Source organism: Oryctolagus cuniculus, chromosome 13 (assembly GCF_964237555.1).
Source record: "Oryctolagus cuniculus chromosome 13, mOryCun1.1, whole genome shotgun sequence".
In the NCBI taxonomy this organism is placed as follows: domain Eukaryota; kingdom Metazoa; phylum Chordata; class Mammalia; order Lagomorpha; family Leporidae; genus Oryctolagus; species Oryctolagus cuniculus.
In genome coordinates this window covers 103,139,988-103,161,904 of record NC_091444.1, presented here as the reverse complement: position 1 = coordinate 103,161,904, position 21,917 = coordinate 103,139,988, and the positions used below count along the sequence as shown (strand labels likewise).

The window sequence follows — 21,917 nt, the reverse complement described above, 5'->3', positions numbered from 1 at the left end:
TATATTAATTAAGTTGTTCTATTGTCTTCCTCATTATTTGGCAATTGACATTTATTGTATGTAAAAAATATCATGACTTCAAGTTTTTTAATTTAAGCTGTGTAAAATATTTTGGAGATAACTTTTAAAGACACATATACTGCAGGTACTACATTTTCTCCAGATGATACGAGATTTCCAGACTTTGTACAATGAAATTTATCCAATGATTATTCCATATTATAAGTAACTGAAGGATATCTAATATGCTAGACATTTTATTCTGTTAGGGATCTGCCACAGTCAGTCAGAAATGGCATTTACATAATGAAATAGAGAAATGCCACAGACTGATAAAATATTTACAGTTTTAAAATTACTGGTTATTAGATTTTTAAAAAAATTCAAAATATTTTGTTCTTCCAAAGACATAATGGATCTTTCCTTTTATAGAAACCATCTTTGCTTTTATACTCAACAAGCTATCTTTCCTTTTATACTCACATGATTTTAGTAGCTTGCTAGGATAAGGAGCTGTATCCTTTTGGTCTGTGGACATAGGACAGACTGATCCCTGAGAAAGCTGTGATGTTTCAGATAGATGGGTTGAAAGGATATCTGCAGAGTCTTGGTTTTTTTCTGCAACTGGTGTGCACTATTGAATGGAGAAAAATAAAAACAAATGCTGAAAGATTTACCTTCACAAAAGACCTAAGAATATAGACTGTTATACCACCTAAGCAGACAAACAATCAAAGTGACTGCTCATACTTGATATTTGGGGGCTGGTGTTGTAGTGGAGCCAGGGTAAACCACCACTTGTGACGCTGGCAGCCCATATCAGAGCATCATCTGCCATGATTTTAATAACTTTGTTTTTTAAAGGGGAAGGCTATATTTTAAATAGTTACCATAAAATGCTAGTTTATGAGAGTTTTTTTTTTTTTTTTTTTAGCAAATACTTACAAATCCCAAAGAGCTGATGAGAGATAACACTTGTCCTGGGGTTCTTGAATAATCTTGCCTAGGTTTCGCCATTGAAGGTGTTGTAAGGATATCCATCATATTGATATCTACGCATTCAAAGAACAACATATATACTTCTCTAAAATCTGTAATTGTCATTGACTCAGACAATAATCATGTACTGTGAACTTTGCCCATCACCTACAAAAACTGGCTTGTATAGGAAAAATACACCACAGAGAAAGCATATGCAATTCATCAATGTATTAAAATAATTTAAACATTTGGTGGAACACCATCTTGCTCTGGAATGAAGAGAACATAGAGAAATGATACCAAATCCTACCAGCTTTTCAAGAAGTACTTGGTTACTAAAAAAATGAGTTTTATTTTTTGGTAAAGCAAATATTGCAAAAGAAGACAGTAAGGAATTAACTCAAATTATGGGCTTTTCATGTTAATTATTATGTTTAAGCCTAGGTCAAGACTTATTTTAACAGATTATTAGCATGTTTCAGTGTATATTTTAAAGTAATTCAACAGTGACACATATATTGTACTATTCTTAGATATCAAAAATGATAACAAAAATCTAATATTCTGTATGTGGCATAGGAATTTAAAAAGCATACTGAAAGATTAAATGTATTGGATTTTATTTCTTGATCACAATGATAAAGCAACAAGAACAGGTCATAATAATCTCAAAAATATTTTACAAATAAAACTTAAAATAAATTTAAATTTACCAACAGTATCCTAATACAAATATTTCTTCATTTGTGATATTACAATAGAGTCAGATTTGTTTCACAATTCATAAATGTTTAGATTTTAGGAAGCTAATTTAAAAAGAATTTATGATAAATTAATGAACATACTTAGTGGCATCTCATATCATTTGTATTCAACTATTAGTATTTTTGCAGTGAAATACATGAGATTAATTAAGACTCCAAAAGCTCCCACATTAGCTCACTAAACTTAGAGAAAACTTTTAGCTATTTACAAGTGTTTAAACCTTGTACCCCAAATAAAGAATGGCAAACTTACATGTATATTCCAATAATTATAACTTAAAATCTCAATGGTAGGTTACTGTTTATCTCTCTTTTTAAATAAAGACTTCAATAAACTCCTAAACCAACACTTTCATATATCCATGTTTCTATGAACTTTTAAATTTTATTTTATTTATTTGAAAGAGAGAGAGGTAGAGACAGAGAGGACTTCCAACTGCTGTTTCACTCCCCAGATGGCCACATTGGGCCGGGTCAGGCCGAAGCCAGGAGCTTCTTCCAGGTCACCCACGTGGGTGCAGGGGCCCAAGGACTTGGGCCATCTTCTACTGCTTTCCTAGGCCACAGCAGAGAGCTGGATTGGAAGAGGAGCAACTCAGACTAGAACCAGCGCCCATATGGGATGCCGGCACCACAGGCAGAGGATTAACCTAACGCATCATGGTGCTGGCCCCTATGATGAACTTTTAAAAGTAACTATTAGAGGGTCTGGTGCTATGGCGCAGCAGGTTAATGCCTTGGCCTTAAGCACCGGCATCCCATATGGGCACGGGTTCTAGTCCCAGGAGACCCAGCTGCTCCTCTTCCAATCCAGCTCTCTGCTATGGCCTAGGAAAGCAGTAAAAGAAGGCCCAAGTCCTTGGACCCCTGCATCCATGTGGGGGACCTGGAAGAAGCTCCTTGCTCCTAGCTTCAGATCCCACAGCTCTGGCCGTTGTAGCAAGTTGGGGAGTGAACCATTGGATGGAGGACCTGTCTCTCTGCTCCTCCTCTCTCTGTGTAACTCTTTCAAATAAATAATCTTTTTTTTTTTTTTTTTTAAAGTAACTATTAGTTCCTCCCTATTAGAAATAATGCTGCGGGGCTGGCACTGTGGAGTAGTGGGTTAAGTCTCTGCCTGTGGTGCTGACATCCCATCTGGGCACCAGTTTGTGTCCCTGCTGGTCCTCTTCTGATCTAGCTCTCTGCAATAGCCTGGGAAAGCAGTGGAAGATGGCCCAAATATTTGGGTCCCTGCACCCACATGGAAGACCCAGAAGAAACTCCTGGCTCCTGGCTTTAGTCTGGCCCAACCCTGGCCATTGCAGCCATTTGGGGAGTGAACCAGTGAACGGAAGATCTTGTTCTCTCTGTATCTCTGACTTTCAAATAAAAATAATTAAATCTTTAGAAAAGAATTCACGAATAATCAATCCCATTTTTCATTTTCAATGGAAGAAAAACTATGATACCTTTCTAACATATTTTAGAATAAATAACTATCATATTTTATTTACTAAAAACCAACAAAACAATGTTAGATAATAAAATTCTGTCTCTAAAATGTGCTGGACTTTTGAAAGGCACTTACCTGCAATTTTTCTTACCTCTATTCAAAGTAACTTTGGAAAGGCCAAAATCTGTCAGTTTAATATGACCCTCATTAGAAATAAGCATATTGTCTGGTTTCAGATCCCTGCATGTAAAAGGCAAAGAGTAAGTCATTTATAAAGTGCTAGTTTTGCTAGACTATTGTGGCAAGAGAGATGGAAGAAGACAGACAGACAGACACACAGACTCAAAAGAGGCAAACTCTTATTTAACTCCTGTAAAATAAAAGAACTCATTAGTGACTTTGAAAACTGCAGAAAATAACCATGAAAATAAAACATCTTTGGAAACATAGGCAAGTGTTTCCAACAGACATTTGAGAGTAAATATGTAATTCAAATGATTATATTTTTAAGCAACAGTTTGGAGAGCAGTCGTTCTTTACCTGTGGATGATTCCATGTCTATGAAGGTAGTCTAGAGCCAGTGCTACTTCAGAAATGTACTTCACAGCCATTTCTTCATCAAAATAACCATAGATGTGTAGAAGGGACTTAACGTCTCCACCAATAAGATATTCCATTACCTAGTGAAAGGAATTTAAGGTTGTGACAACAAGATTGTAATATTTGGGTATTGCAGATATATATTTTAATGGTTCTATAGCAATACATATTTTTGTCACTATCGCTCATTATATATGAATACCAGGCTTATTCATATTGCCATATAATGTTTTAAAAAAGATTTACTTATTTATTTGATAGGCAAAGTGACAAAGAGACAGGAGGAAACACAGAGAGACAGAGAGAGAGGTCTTCCATCCACTGGTTCACTTCCCAAATGCTCACAACTGCTGCCGCCGGACAAGGCAAAGAGCAAGAGCCCAGAATTCCATCTGGGTCTCCAATGAGGGTGGCAGGGCGCCGGTCCCCTGCTCCACTTCTGATCCAGCTCCCTGCTAATGTGCTTGGAAAAGCAACAGAGGATGGCCCAACCCTCGGGCCCCTGTACCCATGCAGAAGACCAGGAAGAAGCTCCTAGCTTCTAGCTTCTGGATTTGGTCTGGCCCAGCCCTGACCTTTTATCTAAATGCACCCATTGTTGGCATTTTTCCACATTTGCTTTCTTCTTTTCCACATACACAAGTATGCAAATAAAATCTTTAATCTTTACATATTAGTATATTTACATTATAAACCAACACAACTATTATTTATTTTATATATATATTTTGTTTAGGTTAAAATATTTAATTTTCAAAAACAAGTAACATTAGCAAACCTAGTAATGACATGTAAATTTAAAATTTTTGTTGAATAATTTGAGAATAAAGTTGAAAAGGTTACCACTTGCCATTACTATATTTTCTTTTTATTTATTTTTTTTTAATTTTTTTTTTTTTTTTGACAGGCAGAGTGGACAGTGAGAGAGAGAGACAGAGACAAAGGTCTTCCTTTTGCCGTTGGTTCACCCTCCAATGGCCGCCACGGCCGGCGCGCTGCAACCGGCGCACTGCGCTGATCCGATGGCAGAAGCCAGGTACTTATCCTGGTCTCCCATGGGGTGCAGGGCCCAAGCACTTGGGCCATCCTCCACTGTACTCCCTGGCCACAGCAGAGAGCTGGCCTGGAAGAGGGGCAACCGGGACAGAATCTAGCGCCCCGACTGGGACTAGAACCCGGTGTGCTGGCGCTGCAGGTGGAGGATTAGCCTATTGAGCTGCGGTGCCGGTCGCCATTACTACATTTTCTTTCATGTATCTTCTAACAACATTTAAAAATTTTTAACTGTATTTTTATTTATTTGAAAGGCAGAGAGATAGAGAATGAGATGCTACAGAGAGAGAGCTTCCATCTGCTGGTTCATTTCCCAATTACATGCAACAGGCAGGACTAGGTCAGGAAGCTGAAACTCAACCTTTGTCTTCCACATGGGTGGCAGGAACCCAAATAACTGAGCCATCACCTGCTGCTTCCCAGGGTGCACATTAGCAAGGGATGCATCAGAAGCGGAGAGGCCAGTACTTGAAGTAGGTACTCCAATATGGGATACAGATGTCCTAAGTGGTGTCTTTGCTGTGCCTAATGACTGCCCTAACTTTTTTTTTTGTTTTTAAAGATTTATTCATTTGAAAGGCAGAGTGACAGAGGACAAGAGAGAAAGAGAGATCTTCCATCTGCCCCAAACACCCACAACAGCCAGGGCCGGGCCAGGCCAAACCTCCAGGTCTCCCACAAGGGTGACAGGGTCACAAGGACTTGGGTCATCTTCCACTGCTTTCCCAGGTGCATTAGCAAGTTGCTGGATCAGAAGTGGAGCAGCTGGGACTTGAACTGGTGCCCAGATATGGCATGTGAGCATCAAAAGCAGTGGCTTAAGCTGCTGTGTCACAACGCCAGTCCTAGATTTTTTTTTTTCATAGTACAAAAAATTGAGTGAAAACACCGATATGAAACTAACACTCAATATATATCCAGTTTCAAATTTTACTGACCATCTCAGAGTTCTACCTTTTTTCTACCTTTTTGTCCTCCTCATATCCTATTCCCGAGCCAGGATCACACATGGCATTTTGTTGTTAAGTCTCTTTAGTATCCTTTAATCTGGGGAAGTTTTTCAGTGTTTCTTACATTTTTGAAGAGTGTAGGCCTATGTATAGAAATCCTTCAGTTTGGTGTTGTGTGATTACTTCTCCATTTGACTCAAGTTATGCGTCTTGGTAGAAGTGCTACATAAATGATGGTGAGTCCTTCTGGGTGACTCGCACCAGAGAAGGCACCTAATGGCAGTTTGTCCCATTAGTTGATCCTTTGCTTAAGGTGGTGACTCCTGGATTTCTCCACTGAGGCAGTACCTTTCTCCCTTTGTAATTAATGAGTAATCTGTAGGGAGACTCATTAGTACCCTCCTACCCACAGATGTACTTTCCAAGGTTTCAGTTAGTGAAGGATGACCATGGTCTGAAAACATAAAATTCCAGAAATACACAATTCATAAGTTGTGAAAGAAGTGCCATTCTGCGTAGCATGAAGAAATCTCATGCCATCTAGGACATGAGTCATCCCTTTATTTGGCAAATACTCCTTGTATATACCACCTGTTTGTTAATCACTCGGTAGCCATTATGGTTGTCAGTTGGACCATAGTGGTATGGTGTGTTCCAGTGACCCTTATTTTACTTAGTAATGACCCTAATGTCAAGAGTAGTATTGCTGGCAATTCAGATACATCAAAGACAAGCAGTAAATACTTTGTCATCTGACAGCATCACAAGGGTAAGAACAGCACAATGTGATGTTTTGATATAGAGAGCACATTTACATAACTTTTATTATAGTATACTGCTATAACTGTTCTATTTTATTATTACTTATTATTGGTAATCTCATACTGTGCCTAACTTATAAAGTAACCTTTGTTACAGGTATGTATGTACAGGAATAAGCATAGTATATGTGTATAGATATATGTATCTGTCATGGAATCGGGGAAACCATTGCTTGTATTTTGAGGCTATATAAATAAGCTGTTCCTTAACAAACTTTCAAAGAAGATTGGGCATTATATGACCACTATTCCTACCTGAATTCATATCTTATTATTCTTTGTATGCATTACAGTTGTTTATTCTCTAAGGTATTCTATAGTCCCCCCCCCCCAAAGATTTATTTACTTGAGAGAGAGAGAGAGAGAGAGAGAGAGAGAGAGAGAGAGAGAGAGATCTTGCATCTGCTGGTTCAATCCCTAAATGGCCATAATAGTCAGGTCTGTCTGAGCCAGATCAAAGCCAGGAACCAGGAATTCCATCCGGGTCTCCTACATGGGTGGCAGAGGTCCAAATACTTGAACCATTTTCTGCTGCCTTCCCAGGGGCATCAACAGGAAGCTGGATGGGAAGCAAAGTACCCAGGACTCAGACCAGCACTCTGATATGGGATGTGCCACAATGCCAGCCACTAATAGTTTTAAGTTATAAGTACCACCTCTCGGGCAGGGTTTTGGCACAGTGGTTAAGATACCACTTAGGATGTCCACATCCCACGCTGGAGTACCTGGGTTTCAGTCCTGGTTCTTTTGCTTCCAGTTCAGTTTCCTGCTATCGTGCACTCTGGGAGGTAGCAGATTACAGCTCATGAAGTTGGGTCCCTGCACAAACCTGGGAGACTCAGAGTTCTGGGTTCCTGGCCCCTGCCTGGTCCAGCTCTGCCTGTTGTGGGCAATTCAGGAGTGAATCAGCGGATGGAAGATATATCTCTTTCTCTGTCCTTCAAATAAAATGAAAATAAGTAATTCTTGCTTAAAATTTAAAAGGTGAGAAGACATACTGTCTTCTAACAACTTAATAAAACAAGATTATTTCTTTCCTTTTCAGGTCAGTAGTTCCTCTGGTACATACAGGTTAGTCAATATCTGTAGACAGGATTTTATTTATTTGAAAGGCAGAGTTACAGAGAGATGGAGAGACAAAGAGAAGTATTTTTTATTCACTGGTTCACTCCCCAAATGGCTGCAATGGCCAGGGTTGGGATAGGCCCAAGTCTGAAATTTAGAACTCCATCTGGATCTCCCATATGGGTACAAGGGATCTAAGTACTTGGGCCATCCACTGCTACCTTCTGGGGTACATTAGCAGAGAGTTGGGTTAGAAGCAGATCAGCCAGGAATTGAACTAGCGCTCATATGGGATGCCAGCTGTGCCACAACACTGGCCCCCAAAGATACCAAGTTTAAATTATATAATATTCCACTGAAATGTATGAATTTATTATATTTAAGGGGTCTTCAAAGAAATAGACAGTGAGCTGGATTTGGCCCATGGGCCACAGTTTGCCAAGATGGCAAAAATACTTACATACATATATGTCTTTTGACTCACTCAGACAGCAAATATCCTAGAAATCAGATTGCTATCTTGTGCTTTCTCAGAATCAAGACCTAGGGATCTCCTGGGGTGGCTCTCTTTAACCTTGCTTTGACGGTGAATCCTAATGCAAATTTGTATCCTCACTCCGGATCCTTATTCCTAGGATCTTGCTGCATAGACGAGTTTATTACAACCAGGTATTATAACGAATACTTAGGTATTCACTGCAGCATTGCTTAGAAAAATAAAAACCTAGAAACAATGGAATTAATGATTAATTCCACAGAATTCTATGCAGCCATCAAAAAAGATGAGACAGAAGAGCAGTATTTATAGTAAGTTCACATTTCTTCATATAGTTAACCAACTGTGGTTTGTCAAAAAAAAAAGGGGGGGGGCTGATGGTGTGACATAGTAGACTAAGCCTCTGCCTGATGTGTCAGCATCCCATATGTGTGCTGGTTCCTGTCCCGGCTGTTCCTTTTCCTAACCAGCACTCTGCTTATGGCCTGGGAAAGCAGCAGCAGATGGCCCGAGTGCTCGGGCCCCTGCACCCACATGGGAGACCTGGAGGAAGCTCCTGGCTTCTCACTTTGGTTCAGCTCAGCTCTGGCCATTGTGGCCTTTCAAACAAACAAACAAAAAAAGTAGTAACTGAGTGTGAGCAGCTGCTTTAAATAAAAGGAAAACACCTCTCAAAGTCCATCTATCCCAAACCCATCATTCCTTGTTTATGCCAAATTTTAGTTCTATTGTACATATTTTTTAAAAATACTTATTTATTTTAAAAACAGAGTTACAGAGAGAGGTACAGCCAGAGAGAAAAAGGTCTTTCATTCCGCTGGTTCACTCCACAAATGACCCCAACGGCCAGAGCTGAGCTGATCTGAGCCCAGAAGCCAGGAGCTTCATCTGGGTCTCCCATGCAGGTGCAGGGGCCCAAGCACTTGGGCCATCTTCTACTGCTTTCCCAGGCCATAGCAGAGACCTGGACTGGAAGAGCAGCCAGGATACAGACCAGTGCCCATATGGGATGCTGGTGGCACAGGTGGAGGCTTAGCCCACAGTACCAGCCCCAGGATGCAGACATCTTAACCACTAGGCTATATGCCTCCTCTTGACATGTTTATTTATTTATTTTTTTAAGATTTATTTTACTTACTTGAAAGTCAGAGTTATACAGAGAGGAGAGGCATAGAGAGAGAGAGAGAGAGAGAGAGAGAGAAAAAGAGAGAGAGAGAGAGGTCTTCCATCCGATGGTTCACTCCTTAATTGGCTGCAACAGGTGGAGCTGCGCCAATCCAAAGCCAGGAGCCAGGAGCCTCTTCCAGGTCTCCCATGTGGGTGCAGGGGCCCAAGTACTTGGGCCATCTTCTTCCGCTTTCCTAGGCCATAGCAGAGAGCTGGATTGGAAGTGGAGCAGCCGGGACTTGAACCGGCGCCCATATGGGATGCTGGCACTGCAGGCGGGAGCTTTTTGCACTACGCCACAGCGCTGGCCACGACATGGTCTTTTTAAAACAAAACAAAACAAAACAAAACAAAACAAACAAAAAAACAACTATTTGAGAGGCAGAGTGAGAGAGACAGAGATAAGGAACTTCCATCTGTTGGTTCACTTTCCAAATGCCTGCAAGAGCTGGGGCTGGATCAGATGGAAGCTGGGAGCTAGGAACTTAATCCAGGTCACCCACATGGGTGGCAGGGACTCAACTACTTGAACATCCTCTTTGGCTTTCTAGGGCCTGCATGAGCAGAATGCTGGAATCAGGAGCAACGGCCAGGACCTGAACCCAGGCACTCTGATATGGGATGTGGGAGTCTTAACTGCTAGGCCAAGTACTTTCCTCAACAGTGTGCTTTTAAAACATTACACTGGGGCCGGTGCCGTGGCACACTAGGTTAATCCTCCGCCTGCGGTGCCAGCGTACCATGTAGGCGCCAGTTCTAGTCCCGGATGCTCCTCTTCCAGTCCAGCTCTCTGCTGTGGCCTGGGATAGCAGTGGAGGATGGCCCGAGTGCTTGGGCCCTGCACCCCATGGGAGACCAGGAAGAGACTTCTGGTTCCTGGCTTCTGATTGGCACAGTGTAGCGGCCATCTGGGGAGTGAACCAACGGAAGGAAGACCTTTCTCTCTGTCTCTACCTCTCACTTTCTATAACTCTAGCTGTCAAATAAAAACAAAACAAAACAAACAAAAAACATTGCACTTGTTATTACTGAATAAACAAAGAAAAAATGTGAAAGTATTTACTTACCAAGTAGACATTGCTTGCCGACTGCAGGGAATAATACAAGTGGACAATGAAAGGGCTTTTGCTCAGTGCTAGTGCATCTCTCTCAGCTTGGACCTGATGAGTCATATTTTTGTTGATCATGTCTGCTTTCTTGACAACCTGTGATCACACATGATAATAAAACCTTACATTTTATTTTTTATTACAAAGCATTCTCAGGTTTCAAATTTACCATCATAAAGACTCCAAGAAGAGAAAATATGTAGATGGCATTTGGACCTCATATTGCCATTAGGAAACTGTCAGAAAAACAGCTAATATGGTAAAACAAACAAAAACACTATTTCAAGGTAAAGCTACTTACTTTTGTATATGGCAAAAGAATCAATTCTTTTTTTTTTTAAAGCTTTATTTTTTTTTATTTGACAGCTAGAGTTATAGATAGTGAGAAAGAGAGAGAGAGAGAGAGAGAGAGAGAGAGAGAAAGGTCTTCCTTCTGTTGGTTCACTCCCCAAATGGCCACTATGGTCAGTGCTGCACTGATCCGAAGCCAGGAGCCAGGTGCTACCTCCTGGTCTCCTATGCGGGTGCAGGGCCCAAGCACTTGGGCCATCCTCCACTGCCTTCCCGAGCTACAGCAGAGAGCTGGACTGCAAGAGGAGCAACCAGGACTAGAACCTGGCGCTCATATGGGATGCCGGTGCCACAGGCACCATGAGCCACAGCGCCGCCCTCCCTCCTTTTTAAAAATATTTGTTTATTTAGGGGCTGGCACTGTGGCGCAGTGGGTTAATGCCCTGGCCTGAGGCCTGAAGCACCGGTATCCCATATGGGTGCTGGTTTGAGACCCGGCTGCTCTACTTCCAATCCAGCTCTCTGGATCTGCGCTGATCCGAAGCCAGGAGCCAGGAGCTTCTTCTGGTGCAGGGGCCCAAGGATTTTGGGCCATCCTCTACTGCCTTCCTGGGCAGAGAGTGGCAGGAGCTTAATTACTTGGGCCATCAATTGCTGCCTTCTCAGGTACGTTAGTAGGAAGCTGGATCAGTGCCAAGACTAAAACTGGCACTCTACTGGGATGCCAGTGACTTAAGGGACAATTTTTTTTTAATTTTATTTTTTAACTTTTATTTAATAAATATAAATTTCCAAAGTACAACTTTTGGATTATAGTGGCTTTTTCCCCCCATAACCTCCCTCCCACCTGCAATCATCCCATCTCCCACTCCCTCTCCTATCCCATTCACATCAAGATTCATTTTCAATTCTCTTTATATACAGAAGATCAATTTAGTATATATTAAGTAAAGATTTCAACAGTTTGCACCCACACAGACACATAAAGTATAAAGTTCTGTTTGAGTACTAGTTACAGCATTAATTCACATAGTACAACACATTAAGGACAGAGATTCTACATGGAAAGTAAGTGCACAGTGACTCCTGTTGTTGATTTAACAATTGACACTCTTATTTATGATGTCAGTAATCAACCGAGGCTCTTGTCATGAGCTGCCAAGGCTATGGAAGTCTCTTGAGTTCACCAACTCCGATCTTATTTAGACAAGGCCACAGTCAAAGTGGAAGTTCTCTCCTCCCTTCAAAGAAAGGTACCTCCTTCTTTGATGGCCCATTCTTTCTACTGGGATCTCACTCACAGAGATCTTTCATTTAGTTTTTTGTTTTATTTTTTTTTTCCCCCAGAGTGTCTTGGCTTTCCATGCCTGAAATACTTTCATGGGCTTTTAGCCAGATGCGCATGCCTTAAGGGCTGATTCTGAGGCCAGAGTGCTGTTTAGGACACCTGCCATTCTATGAATCTGCTGTGTATCCCTATTGTTCTCTCCTTTTTAATTCTATCAATAAGTATTAGCAGACACTAGTCTGGTTTATGTGATTTAAGGGACGATTTAATTTGCTGTGCCACAATGCCAGCTCTTACATCATTTTTGAGAAGAAAAAAGTTCTACTTTGCAGTTCTTATAACAAAGTCACAAGATATTAATGTTCCTAAGAAGTCTTCAGAATCTGGGTGTGAAATAATGGCACTTAATATTTAAGTATAAATATACTTTTTTCTTCTGATTCTTTCTTGTATAGGAATAGAATCAGAAAGAACAATGTTGGAAGTTTGCCTCACTTAAAAATACTGAGGAAGACTAACAAAAAAGAACCCTGAAACATGATTTCACCCATCGTTCTCCTGGATTTTGGAATCACTGTGAGGGATTGTTGTTCTGTTCACTGCTACAAAGACTACTCAACAAATGAATTGGTATTTTCATTTCAACAACTGATAATGACTGTAAGCACTGTAGAAGGAGAAACACAAATCTTGGAAACATGTAAACAAGTAAGGATTCCAATGGGACTGGTCTGAAAGGTGGGGATGGTTTGAAGGGGAGCTGAGAGGGGCCTTAATAGATGATTATGATAGGTGGAGGAAAACAGAGAAAGGTGAAAGAAAAGTACTTAAGGAGGAACCAGCAGAAACAGAAGCTCAGAGGCAGGGAAACACACAGCACTGAGAGATTATTCACTTGCTGATGTGGCTACAGTGTAAGGTATATGGAAGATACAGTGGAAACCTTGAGTCAGAACTTGGAGTGTGGCAATAGAAATATTCCAACTGAACTGGAGTAAAGGTTATACAGCTATTTAATTTACTAAACAGTACTGAGTTGTATCACTCTAAATCAAAAAGTTTGAAAACAAGGCCTGTCATTGGACAGACTTGGGAATGAAAAGGAAGGGGTTAAAAAGGACAGAAGAGATGGAATTGATAGGAATAGTTGAGAGATACACAGATCAAGTAGAGAAAAGTTAAAATGACAAGGTTCTCGCGTGAAGACCAAGGATGATGGTGGTGATATTATATGGACAGAGGACGTACAGGTGGCTCAGAATTTATGCAGTCAGGTGGAGAGGATGGCGTAAGCTTAGGCCAATGCAGTTCAGAGGTCTGGCCTAGATATACACTTGTCGATGTCCAACAGGAAGTTGGAATGGCATGGACAGACGGCAGGCTTCTGGTTGCCTTTATGTCTTCCCTCAGTGCTGAAATCTGAGTCACCTGAGACTATGGGATCGATGAATATCAAAAGTGGACAGAACAGCTTCAGATACAGGTTTAAATGTTTTAAGTAGAATGACACATACTGCTGCAATTGACTTAGGCCATATTTCAGATTGCTTTTTAAATATTAGTATGCTACAGATTCCACAATGGAAAGATTGAAGAGAAAAAAAAAGAGGCTTGCTAAATGAAATTCTTGTTTTTATAGGTCAGGTTTTAATCTATATCAAATGGATAAATTAAAATATAATCTGGAAGTGATTTAAAAATTTAATGAAAGTTCCAAACTTAATCCTGGTAAAGACCAAATTAGTAAAAAATGATCCAGAAGACACACAAAAATATGCATAGGTAACACATTTTAAAATTTCATAACATACTTATCAGAAAAGCTTCCTCCTGTTACAGCCAAAGTGTCAATCACTGCACAAATTAATCATTTTTCTGTGCTAGAAAATTCTCAACAATTCTGTATGTCAGCGCACACAGGGAAAACAAAATCACCAACTACTTAAAACTGTAGGATGCAGAAACAGGACTCAAGTCACGTCTAGGCTGTGACTCACAGCTTTGTTTTGAAGGCCCTGTTGGACTAAGGACGACGTAACCACCTGACCAAAATCTCTTTGCTTTCGGTCTGGGTCTCCTCATTGGCTACCACTAGCCAGGGAGTGGCCAGTTTTGCTGTTCGCACTCAGGAATGACTTCAGAGATCCGGAAGGCAGAGGAACGAGTGTTGATTGGATCACCGGATGTCAGCCCCAGTAGCTGACATTTTAATTTTAGCTCTCGGCAGGCTTCGGCAAGCCCAGCCACCCCGACAAGGCATTCCACAGGTGCGATGGGACAGGAATGAGGGCTGAAGGGTTGAAGCCGCCCTTTCTGCACCCGAGGCAGTCCAGTGGGGCTGAGGGAGTCAGCAGACCTAGGTAGAATGTCCTCCCCAAGCAGGCTGCCCGACGGCCGGCGTCTCCCCCACCACAGCTTCGTGTGCTGCAAGTGGGACCATGCACTTTTAAATCAGTCCCTTGCAATCTCCCACCCAGAGCTAGCAGAGGAGGGGGCTGAGCCCCTAGGGAGAATCCGGCTGTCTCAAGAGACCCAACCGCTACCTCGGTTGAGCTCCAAGCCAATCAACACACAGCAGCTGAACCCGCCCTCCCCGTCCAATGCGCACCCCCAAAGAATGACTCCATGAACAGATCGGAATGCCCTAAAAACCCTGGGCACCTCCTCCAAGCCAGCGTCCCAGTCGGTCACTCCGCCTGGTCTCCTCTCGGACCTGACGCTTCACTGTCGCTTGTCAATGAAATAAAAGTTTTTTTTTTTTTTTTTTTTTTTTTTTTTACAAATTGCTTCCTGGCTTTTTCTTTGTCTACTGAGCCGAGGAAAAGAACATAGGAAACTCGCTCCGGCCAGCGCCCTCCCCTCCGCGACCCCTTCCAGGCGTCCTACCTTCACAGCATACAACTTGCCGCCTTTCTGCCCCAGGTACACTTTCCCGAAGGCGCCTCGGCTAATGGGCTTCACGATGGTGAACTCCTCAATGGACGGCGGCCGTGGCACCGGGATCTTATCCACGCACTCCCCTGCCGCCGCGCTCCCTCCACGCTCATCCTCTCTGGCCGCGGTGGGCTCCATGGCTGGACAGCGCCGACGGAAGACTGCCGCGGGCCAGCCGCCGAGGGACCAGCCTCAGCCGCCACTCCCGCCAACTGGGTTCAAAGTCAGGCTCCGCCCGCGCCGCGCGTGACGTCACCACGCCGCGCTGCCCCGCCCCTCCGCGGGCGCCGCAGGGGTCCAGGCGCCGGCGCGCGGCCGGGAGCTGCCGCCGCAGACTCCACGAGGGCGGCGCCGGCGGCCCCTGACGTCATTTGTGCGGGAGCCCGGCGAACGCGGACAGTGACAGAACGAGCCGCCACTTTCCAAATAAAGCCGCTGGACCCCCGTCTTCTTCCCTGTCAGGGCCGGCAGTTATTTCACGCCCACGCGAACCCCAGAAAGCAGCTGAGTGGAAGCAATGGCCGGGAATGGCGCTAGGGTGTTTGAGGGAAGCCCGAAGCTGTGGAGAAACGGGAGGCCGGCCTGGCGATCTGCCGCTCTCATACACTGTCACCTGAGAGAGATTAAGATCGAAGGGAGACCGGGGACACCATACATCGCCGCCAAAGACCCGCGCCAGAGCGGCGGTCGGAGACTCCAGTCAAAACGCCCGCCCCGGAAAAGGCGGGGTGCTGACGCGCGGCTCCCGGGATGGCGCTCGCTCGGCCCGGAAGTGCTGTGGCGTTAGCGCTTCGCCTTCCGGGCCGGCTCGGCTGGCGTTGCTGCGGCTGTAGGGAGGGGAGGCCATTTTCCGCCTCTCGGAGGAGGGGAGCCGGGAGAGAGAGCCAGAAGGGAAGAGGAAGAGCGGCCAGCGCCTCCCCGCCGGGCCGTGGACCGGGGGACCGTTGCGGCGCGCGGGGGAGGTCGCTGAGGGCCCGGCGGAGATGTTTTCCCTGTCGAGCACGGTGCAGCCCCAGGTGAGCTCGGCGCTCGGCCCCCTGTTTTTTTTGTTTGTGTGTGTGGCTTTGCCCGCAGCTGTTGGCCTCTTGCGTTCTCGGGAGGGACCCTGGGAGGGAATCGACTAAGCGACGCGAGTCCCGAGGTGGATGGGAGGCGACGCTGAGAGGAGGACCCGAGGCTTTTGGAGGCGGAGGCATGATCGGAGGTTGATGGAGACCTTGGCTGATCGAATTGATAGTGTCCGGTTTTTGCTGGAGTCCGCCAGGCATTGTTCAGTGTCAGGCATTGTTCAGCGTCCGGCAGTCGGGGTTGGGGGGATGTCTCCACCGCAGATGGGATGGGAACAGAGTGAAGTTCCTTCTCCGCCGTTCTCTTTCCGACCCCACTACCCTCCCTTTTACGTGGGAATTAAACGTGCTGGAATAACTGAATAGCCACCATGAGTGTCATTTTCTTTTTGATCAGGAATGATCTGTATTTTTTCCTCCTCGAATCGTTCGCTTGTTGCAGTTCAAATTTTGTTTGGACCTAAGCCCATCTTCATGTAAAACAGGAGTGTAGAGGACGACTGGGAGGGTTTCTGATTTACTTTTTTTTTAGGGTAATCGTTTGTATATTTTGTGTCAGTATTATGTTCTTGGTTCATTACAAGAATTGTTTTTTAAGCATTTGATAGGGTTTTTTTTGAAAGTTCTCATAGTTCTGCAAATAAACAGCTTTGAGAACATTCAGACTTTAAAAATGTTTTAAAAATCGACCCTTAGCTTCTTGGTTTAAGCATGATTGTGTCCCTTTGTGTAATCTCTGTTCCTCCTCCTTTGTGTGTGTGTGTGTGCTAGTACAGTACTAGCTGACTTATGAAAATGAACTGGTTGTTATGTATTGAGCATCGGGTATATACAAAGCAAACATATAATTTTGTCTTAAAGATAACATGGACTGAAGCGCAATAGGTGTTATCCAGGTGAAGAGTAAGCAGGTTTCCCAGGAAGACAGAAGAGTATTTGGAGGTCCTGAGATAGGAAAGAGTTCAATAGATTGGCTAGTGTGGCTACAGCTTAGTGATTAAAGGGACCAGTGCCAGAGATGGGGTCGTAGAAAAGCCTTCAGGCAGAGCATAGAGTTAAGGTTGTATGAAGGAGTGTGGATTTCATTTTAAGGGTGTTAGGAATTGTTGAAGGTTTAAAGACAGGATCAGGTGTTTTTTTGTTTTTGTTTTTGTTTTTAAGACAGAGTGCTCCCATCTATTGACTCACTCTGTAGCTGCCTACAGGGGCAGGGGCTGAGCCAGGCCAAAGCAAGGGCTCAATCTAGATCTCTTCTGTGTGTAGCAGGAACCCAGTTACTTAAGCCATCTCTTGCTGCCTCCCAAACTGCTCATTGGCAGGAAGCTAGAATTGGGAGTGGAGCAGAGACTTGAACCCAGGCACCTTGATAGAGGGTACAGTCATCGTAACCACTACAGCAAATGCCTGCACCCTGATTTTTTTTTAATTTATTTTTTAAAGATTTGTTTATTTGAAAGTGTGACAGAGAGAGAAAGGGAGAGACAGAGTCCTTCTTCCTTCCACTGTTTCGCTCCCCAAATGCCTGCAGCAGCCTAAAACTGGGAGCTAGGAACTCCATCCTGGTCTAACATATGAGTGCCAGGGACTCAAGTACTTGGACCATTTTCCAATGCCTTGGCAGGGGCATTAGCAGGAAGCTGGATCTGAAGCGGGGTATCAACTCAGACTGGCTCTCCCATGTAGGATGCCAGTGTTGGGATGGCTTAACCTGCTGTGACACAATTCTGGCCCCTCATATTTTTATTTTCAATAGACCATTCTGGTTTCTTTCATTTTGAAGTATATGAGAGGGGAGAGGTGGAAGTGTTATCAGCTGAAGATGCTATTTTTTGCACGAATTCAGGAGATACTGCTCCTCTAAAGTGATGGCAATGATTATAGAAAGAAGGGGATTTATTTTGAAGAAAAGTAGATTTCATGACAAGTTAGATCCGAGGGCTGGAGAGAGGAGTTTCCAGCCTGATAGCTGGATGCATGAAGTTGCTGTTTAGCCAGATGGCAATGCCTAGTGGAGATCTAGTAATTGCTTGAGAAAGAAATATGACATGATTATTGAGTATAGTTTTAATCTTTTTGAAACGGAACTCCTTAGAAGGCCTTGTTTTAAGAGAATTCACCATCAGCTGGATGGAGAGTTAATGGTATGTGATGTTGGTAGTTGCTAGTGATGAAGAAAGGTTTTTGTTATGACGTTAATCTTAACTGGCTCAAATATAATGCCCTTAAACATTTTTTTTTTCTATGAAAGATGTAAACACACTTGGAATTCATGGTTGATTAATTGTTTGAATCGAAGTGGTAAAAATAGGGACGATACCAGAGCAGCACTGTGGCATAGTAGGTTAAGCTGCCCCAGCTACTCCACTTCTGATACAGCTCCCTGCTAATGCGCCTGGGAAAGCAGAAAAAGATGTCCCAAGTGCTTGGACCCTGTACCCATGTCGGGGACCTGGGTGAAGTTCTTGGCTCCTGGATTTGGCCTGGCCCAGCCAGCCCTGGCTGTTGCAGCCACTGGGGAGTGAACCAGTGGATGGAAGACTTCTCTCTCTGCATTTGCCTCTCTCTTTCTGGACCTGAATCTGGGTCTTCCACATGGGTGGCAGGAACCCAAGAACTTGGACTGTCACTTGCTGTCTCCCAGGGTATACAGTAGCAGGAAGCTAGAAACAGAAGTGGAGCTAGGACTTGAACCCAGGCACTCCCATATGGGATGTGGATGTTCCAACTGGAGTCTTAACTATAATGCCAAATGCCACCCCCATGTCTTTTTTACCCTGGCAATCTACCTTTTATGAATTTATTCTAAGAAAATAGTCCGGGAGCTGGCATAATGGCAAGTGGGTTAAGCTACAGACTGCAGTACTGGCATCCAATAGGGGTGTGGGTTCGTGTCCTGGCTGTTCCACTTCCGATCCAGATTCCTACTAATGGCTGGAGAAAAAGCAAAAGATGGCCTAAGTGCTTGGGCTCCTGCTATCCACATGGGAGACCTAGAAGAAGTTCCTGGCTCCTGGCTTCAGCCTGGCCCCACCCTGGCTGTTGTGGTCATGTGGGGAGTGAACCAGCAGATGGAAGATCTCATGCTCTGTTTCTCCCACTCTGTGTAACTCTTTCAAATTAAAAAAATAATAACCAAAAACTTTTTTTAAAAAAATTTTTTAAAAAGAAAGAATGTCGGATCAGATAAAATTAAAAAAAAATAGTCTGACAAATGCTTAGAAGCCAATTTGCATGACGACATTTTTTAAATAGTTGAAAGCTGAAATGTCCACCATTAGGGAAATGGCAATGATACTACCACAGAGTGAAATACTTCACAGACACTTTAAAAAAGAATAACTATATATCTGGAATTCTGTACTTCTCAATTTCACCAATGCCACCATCATGGGTTTGTTTGTTTTTGTTTTAAGATTTGCTTATTTGAGAGGCACAAAGAGAGATAGGGAAAGATAGAAAGAGAGATCTTCTGTCCACTGGTTTACTCTGCAAATGGCTCCTACACCCAGTTCTGGGCTGGCTGAAGCCAGGAGCCAGGAACTCTATCCTGTTGTTTTTTTTTTTTTTTTTTTTTTTTTTTTTTTTTTTTTTTTTTTTTTTTTTTTTTTGACAGGCAGAGTGGACAGTGAGAGAGAGAGACAGAGAAAGGTCTTCCTTTTTGCCGTTGGTTCACCCTCCAATGGCTGCCGTGGCCAGCGCACCGCACTGATCTGAAGGCAGGAGCCAGGTGCTTCTCCTGGTCTCCCATGGGGTGCAGGGCCCAAGCACTTGGGCCATCCTCCACTGTACTCCCTGGCCAAAGCAGACAGCTGGACTGGAAGAAGGGCAACTGGGACAGAATCCGGTGCCCCAACTGGGACTAGAACCTGGTGTGCCAGCGCCGCAAGGCGGAGGATAAGCCTATTGAGCCGCGGCGCCGGCTATCCTGTTCTTTACATGGGTGGCAGGGGCCCAAGTATCTTGGCCATCTTGCTCTGCCTTCCCAGGGACACTGGCAGGAAGTTGGACTGGAAGCAGAGTAGCCATGATGCAAACCAGCACCACAATGCCAGCCCTCATCATCCTGTTCTGAATCACCACCATCCATAAGCAGATTTTTATAATACCAAACTACTCTGTTTCTGCCCTGATCTGGCTGCATAGGATTAGCATAGGATAGCATAGGATCAGCATAAGATAGCAGTGATCACATTAAAACTAAAGTCAGTTCACATCACCCCTCTGCTCAGAACCCTCCAATGGGTTCCCTTCTCACTTACATGAAAACCCAAGTCCTAACATTTATGTGACCTGCAAAGACCCTCCCCTAGGAAAAAACTTCTGTATAAACTCCTTCTACTATGCTCCCCTTCATTCTCTGTTTCAGCCCCACTGCTTTCTTGCTGTTCTTGGAATACAAATGGTAGGCTCTTACCTCAAGGCCTTTCTATCATTTCTTCCCACTTGCCCAGTTACCAACATAACTTGTTTTTACACTCCCTTCAGTTCTTTGTTCAAGTCATAAGAGTCCTTTCCCTAGCTACCCTAACATTTCAAAAACTCTCCTCTTGGGGAGAGCATTTGGCATAGTAGTTAAGATGTCACTTGGGACACCCACATCCCCTATTGGAGTGCCTGGATTGGGGTCATGACACTGCTTCCAAACCAGTTTTCCTGCTAATGCTTACCCTGTGAGACAACAATTGATGGCTTAAGTACTTTGGTTCCAGCTACCACATGGGAGACATAGATTGATTTCAGTCCACTGGCTTTGGATTGGCCCAGCCATGGCTGTTTGTGGGCATTTGGGAGTTAACAGATAGAAGATCTCTCTCTCTCTCCCCCTTTCATATAGATACTTTTTAAAAAATCTTACCCTAAAAATATTTCTGTTATTATTTTCTTCTTGACATTTTTCACTAACACTTTATATACCTAGTTAAAATTATTCATTTATGGGGCCTGTGCTGTGGCTTGATAGGCTAAGCCTCTGCCTGCAGTGCTGCCATCCCATATGGGTGCTGGTTTGTATCCCAGCTGCTCCTCTTCTGATCCAGCTCTCTGCTATGGCCTAGGAAAGCAGTAGGAGATGGCCCAAGTCCTCGGGCTCGTGCAGCCATGCGGGAGACCTGGAAGAAGCTGCTGGCTCCCAATCTGCTCAGCCCCTGCTGTTGCAGCCACCTGGGGAGAGAACCAGTGGATGGAAGACCTTGTCTCCCCTCTTTCTGTCTGTAACTCTACCTCTCAAATGAATAAATAAAATATTTTTAAAAACCATTTATTATCTGCCTCTTTTTAGGGTGTTTTCTGATACCAAGTAGTTGGGTGGTTAACAGCAGTTCTGACACTACCCCACAAGGGCTTAGTCTTGGAAGACTGTCCCTACTTTAGATGCAGGTTACAAGTTCTAGGCCACCCACACTTCTGACCAGCTAGTTATAAATCCTAGAACCCCCTCTTCAGGAAAACACTTCACCTGTCCGTACTAAAAAATAGAATAAACAACTAGATGAAGAGGCTACAGATGGTAAGGTCTGATAGGGTCTCTAGGGCAGGAATTTCCACCTCCCAGTTGTAGGATGTGATAGACTCCTGCATGTGAAAGCATGTAGTCACCAACGGAGAAGCTTACTATGTCACCTTGTTTGGGAGTTTATAATGGGGGCAGGTGCTGTGGTGTAGCAGGTTAAGCCACTGCCTGCAGGACTACCATCAAGTCCTGGCTGCTTCACTTCCAATCCAGCTCCCTGCTGATGCATCTGGCAAAGCTACCGAAGATGGCCTAAGTCCCTAGGCCCCTGCTCTGACATAGGAGACCCAGAAGAAGATCCTAGCTCCTGGCTTTGGCCTGGCCCAGCCCCGACTGTTGCAGCTATTTGGGGAGTAAAGCAGCAGATGGATGACCTCTCTCTGTCTA

General features: G+C 43.9%; 2 protein-coding genes across 7 annotated transcripts in view; one reads left to right on the top strand and one right to left on the bottom strand.

The window, feature by feature from the left end:
- Positions 1-15,236, bottom strand: part of MASTL (microtubule associated serine/threonine kinase like) — a 32,865-nt gene extending 17,629 nt beyond the window's left edge. For all 6 annotated transcript variants that reach the window (XR_011381735.1, XM_051820966.2, XM_008268000.4 and 3 more), the window contains exons 1-6: positions 14,907-15,236; positions 10,400-10,537; positions 3,721-3,860; positions 3,332-3,420; positions 946-1,052; positions 484-634 (exon numbers count right to left, since the gene is read on the bottom strand). Coding sequence is in view for 5 of the 6 variants with exons in the window: in XM_051820966.2 (XP_051676926.2) it covers positions 484-634; positions 946-1,052; positions 3,332-3,420; positions 3,721-3,860; positions 10,400-10,537; positions 14,907-15,092 (811 nt within the window). In the remaining variant the exon portion in view is untranslated. The remainder of the gene's footprint in view (positions 1-483; positions 635-945; positions 1,053-3,331; positions 3,421-3,720; positions 3,861-10,399; positions 10,538-14,906) is intronic.
- Positions 15,237-15,694: 458 nt separating this feature from the next.
- YME1L1 (YME1 like 1 ATPase) overlaps positions 15,695-21,917 on the top strand; it is a 51,018-nt gene continuing 44,795 nt past the window's right edge. The window contains exon 1 of the mRNA XM_002717282.5: positions 15,695-15,970. Within this exon, the coding sequence (XP_002717328.2) occupies positions 15,938-15,970 (33 nt within the window). The 5' untranslated portion in view covers positions 15,695-15,937. The remainder of the gene's footprint in view (positions 15,971-21,917) is intronic.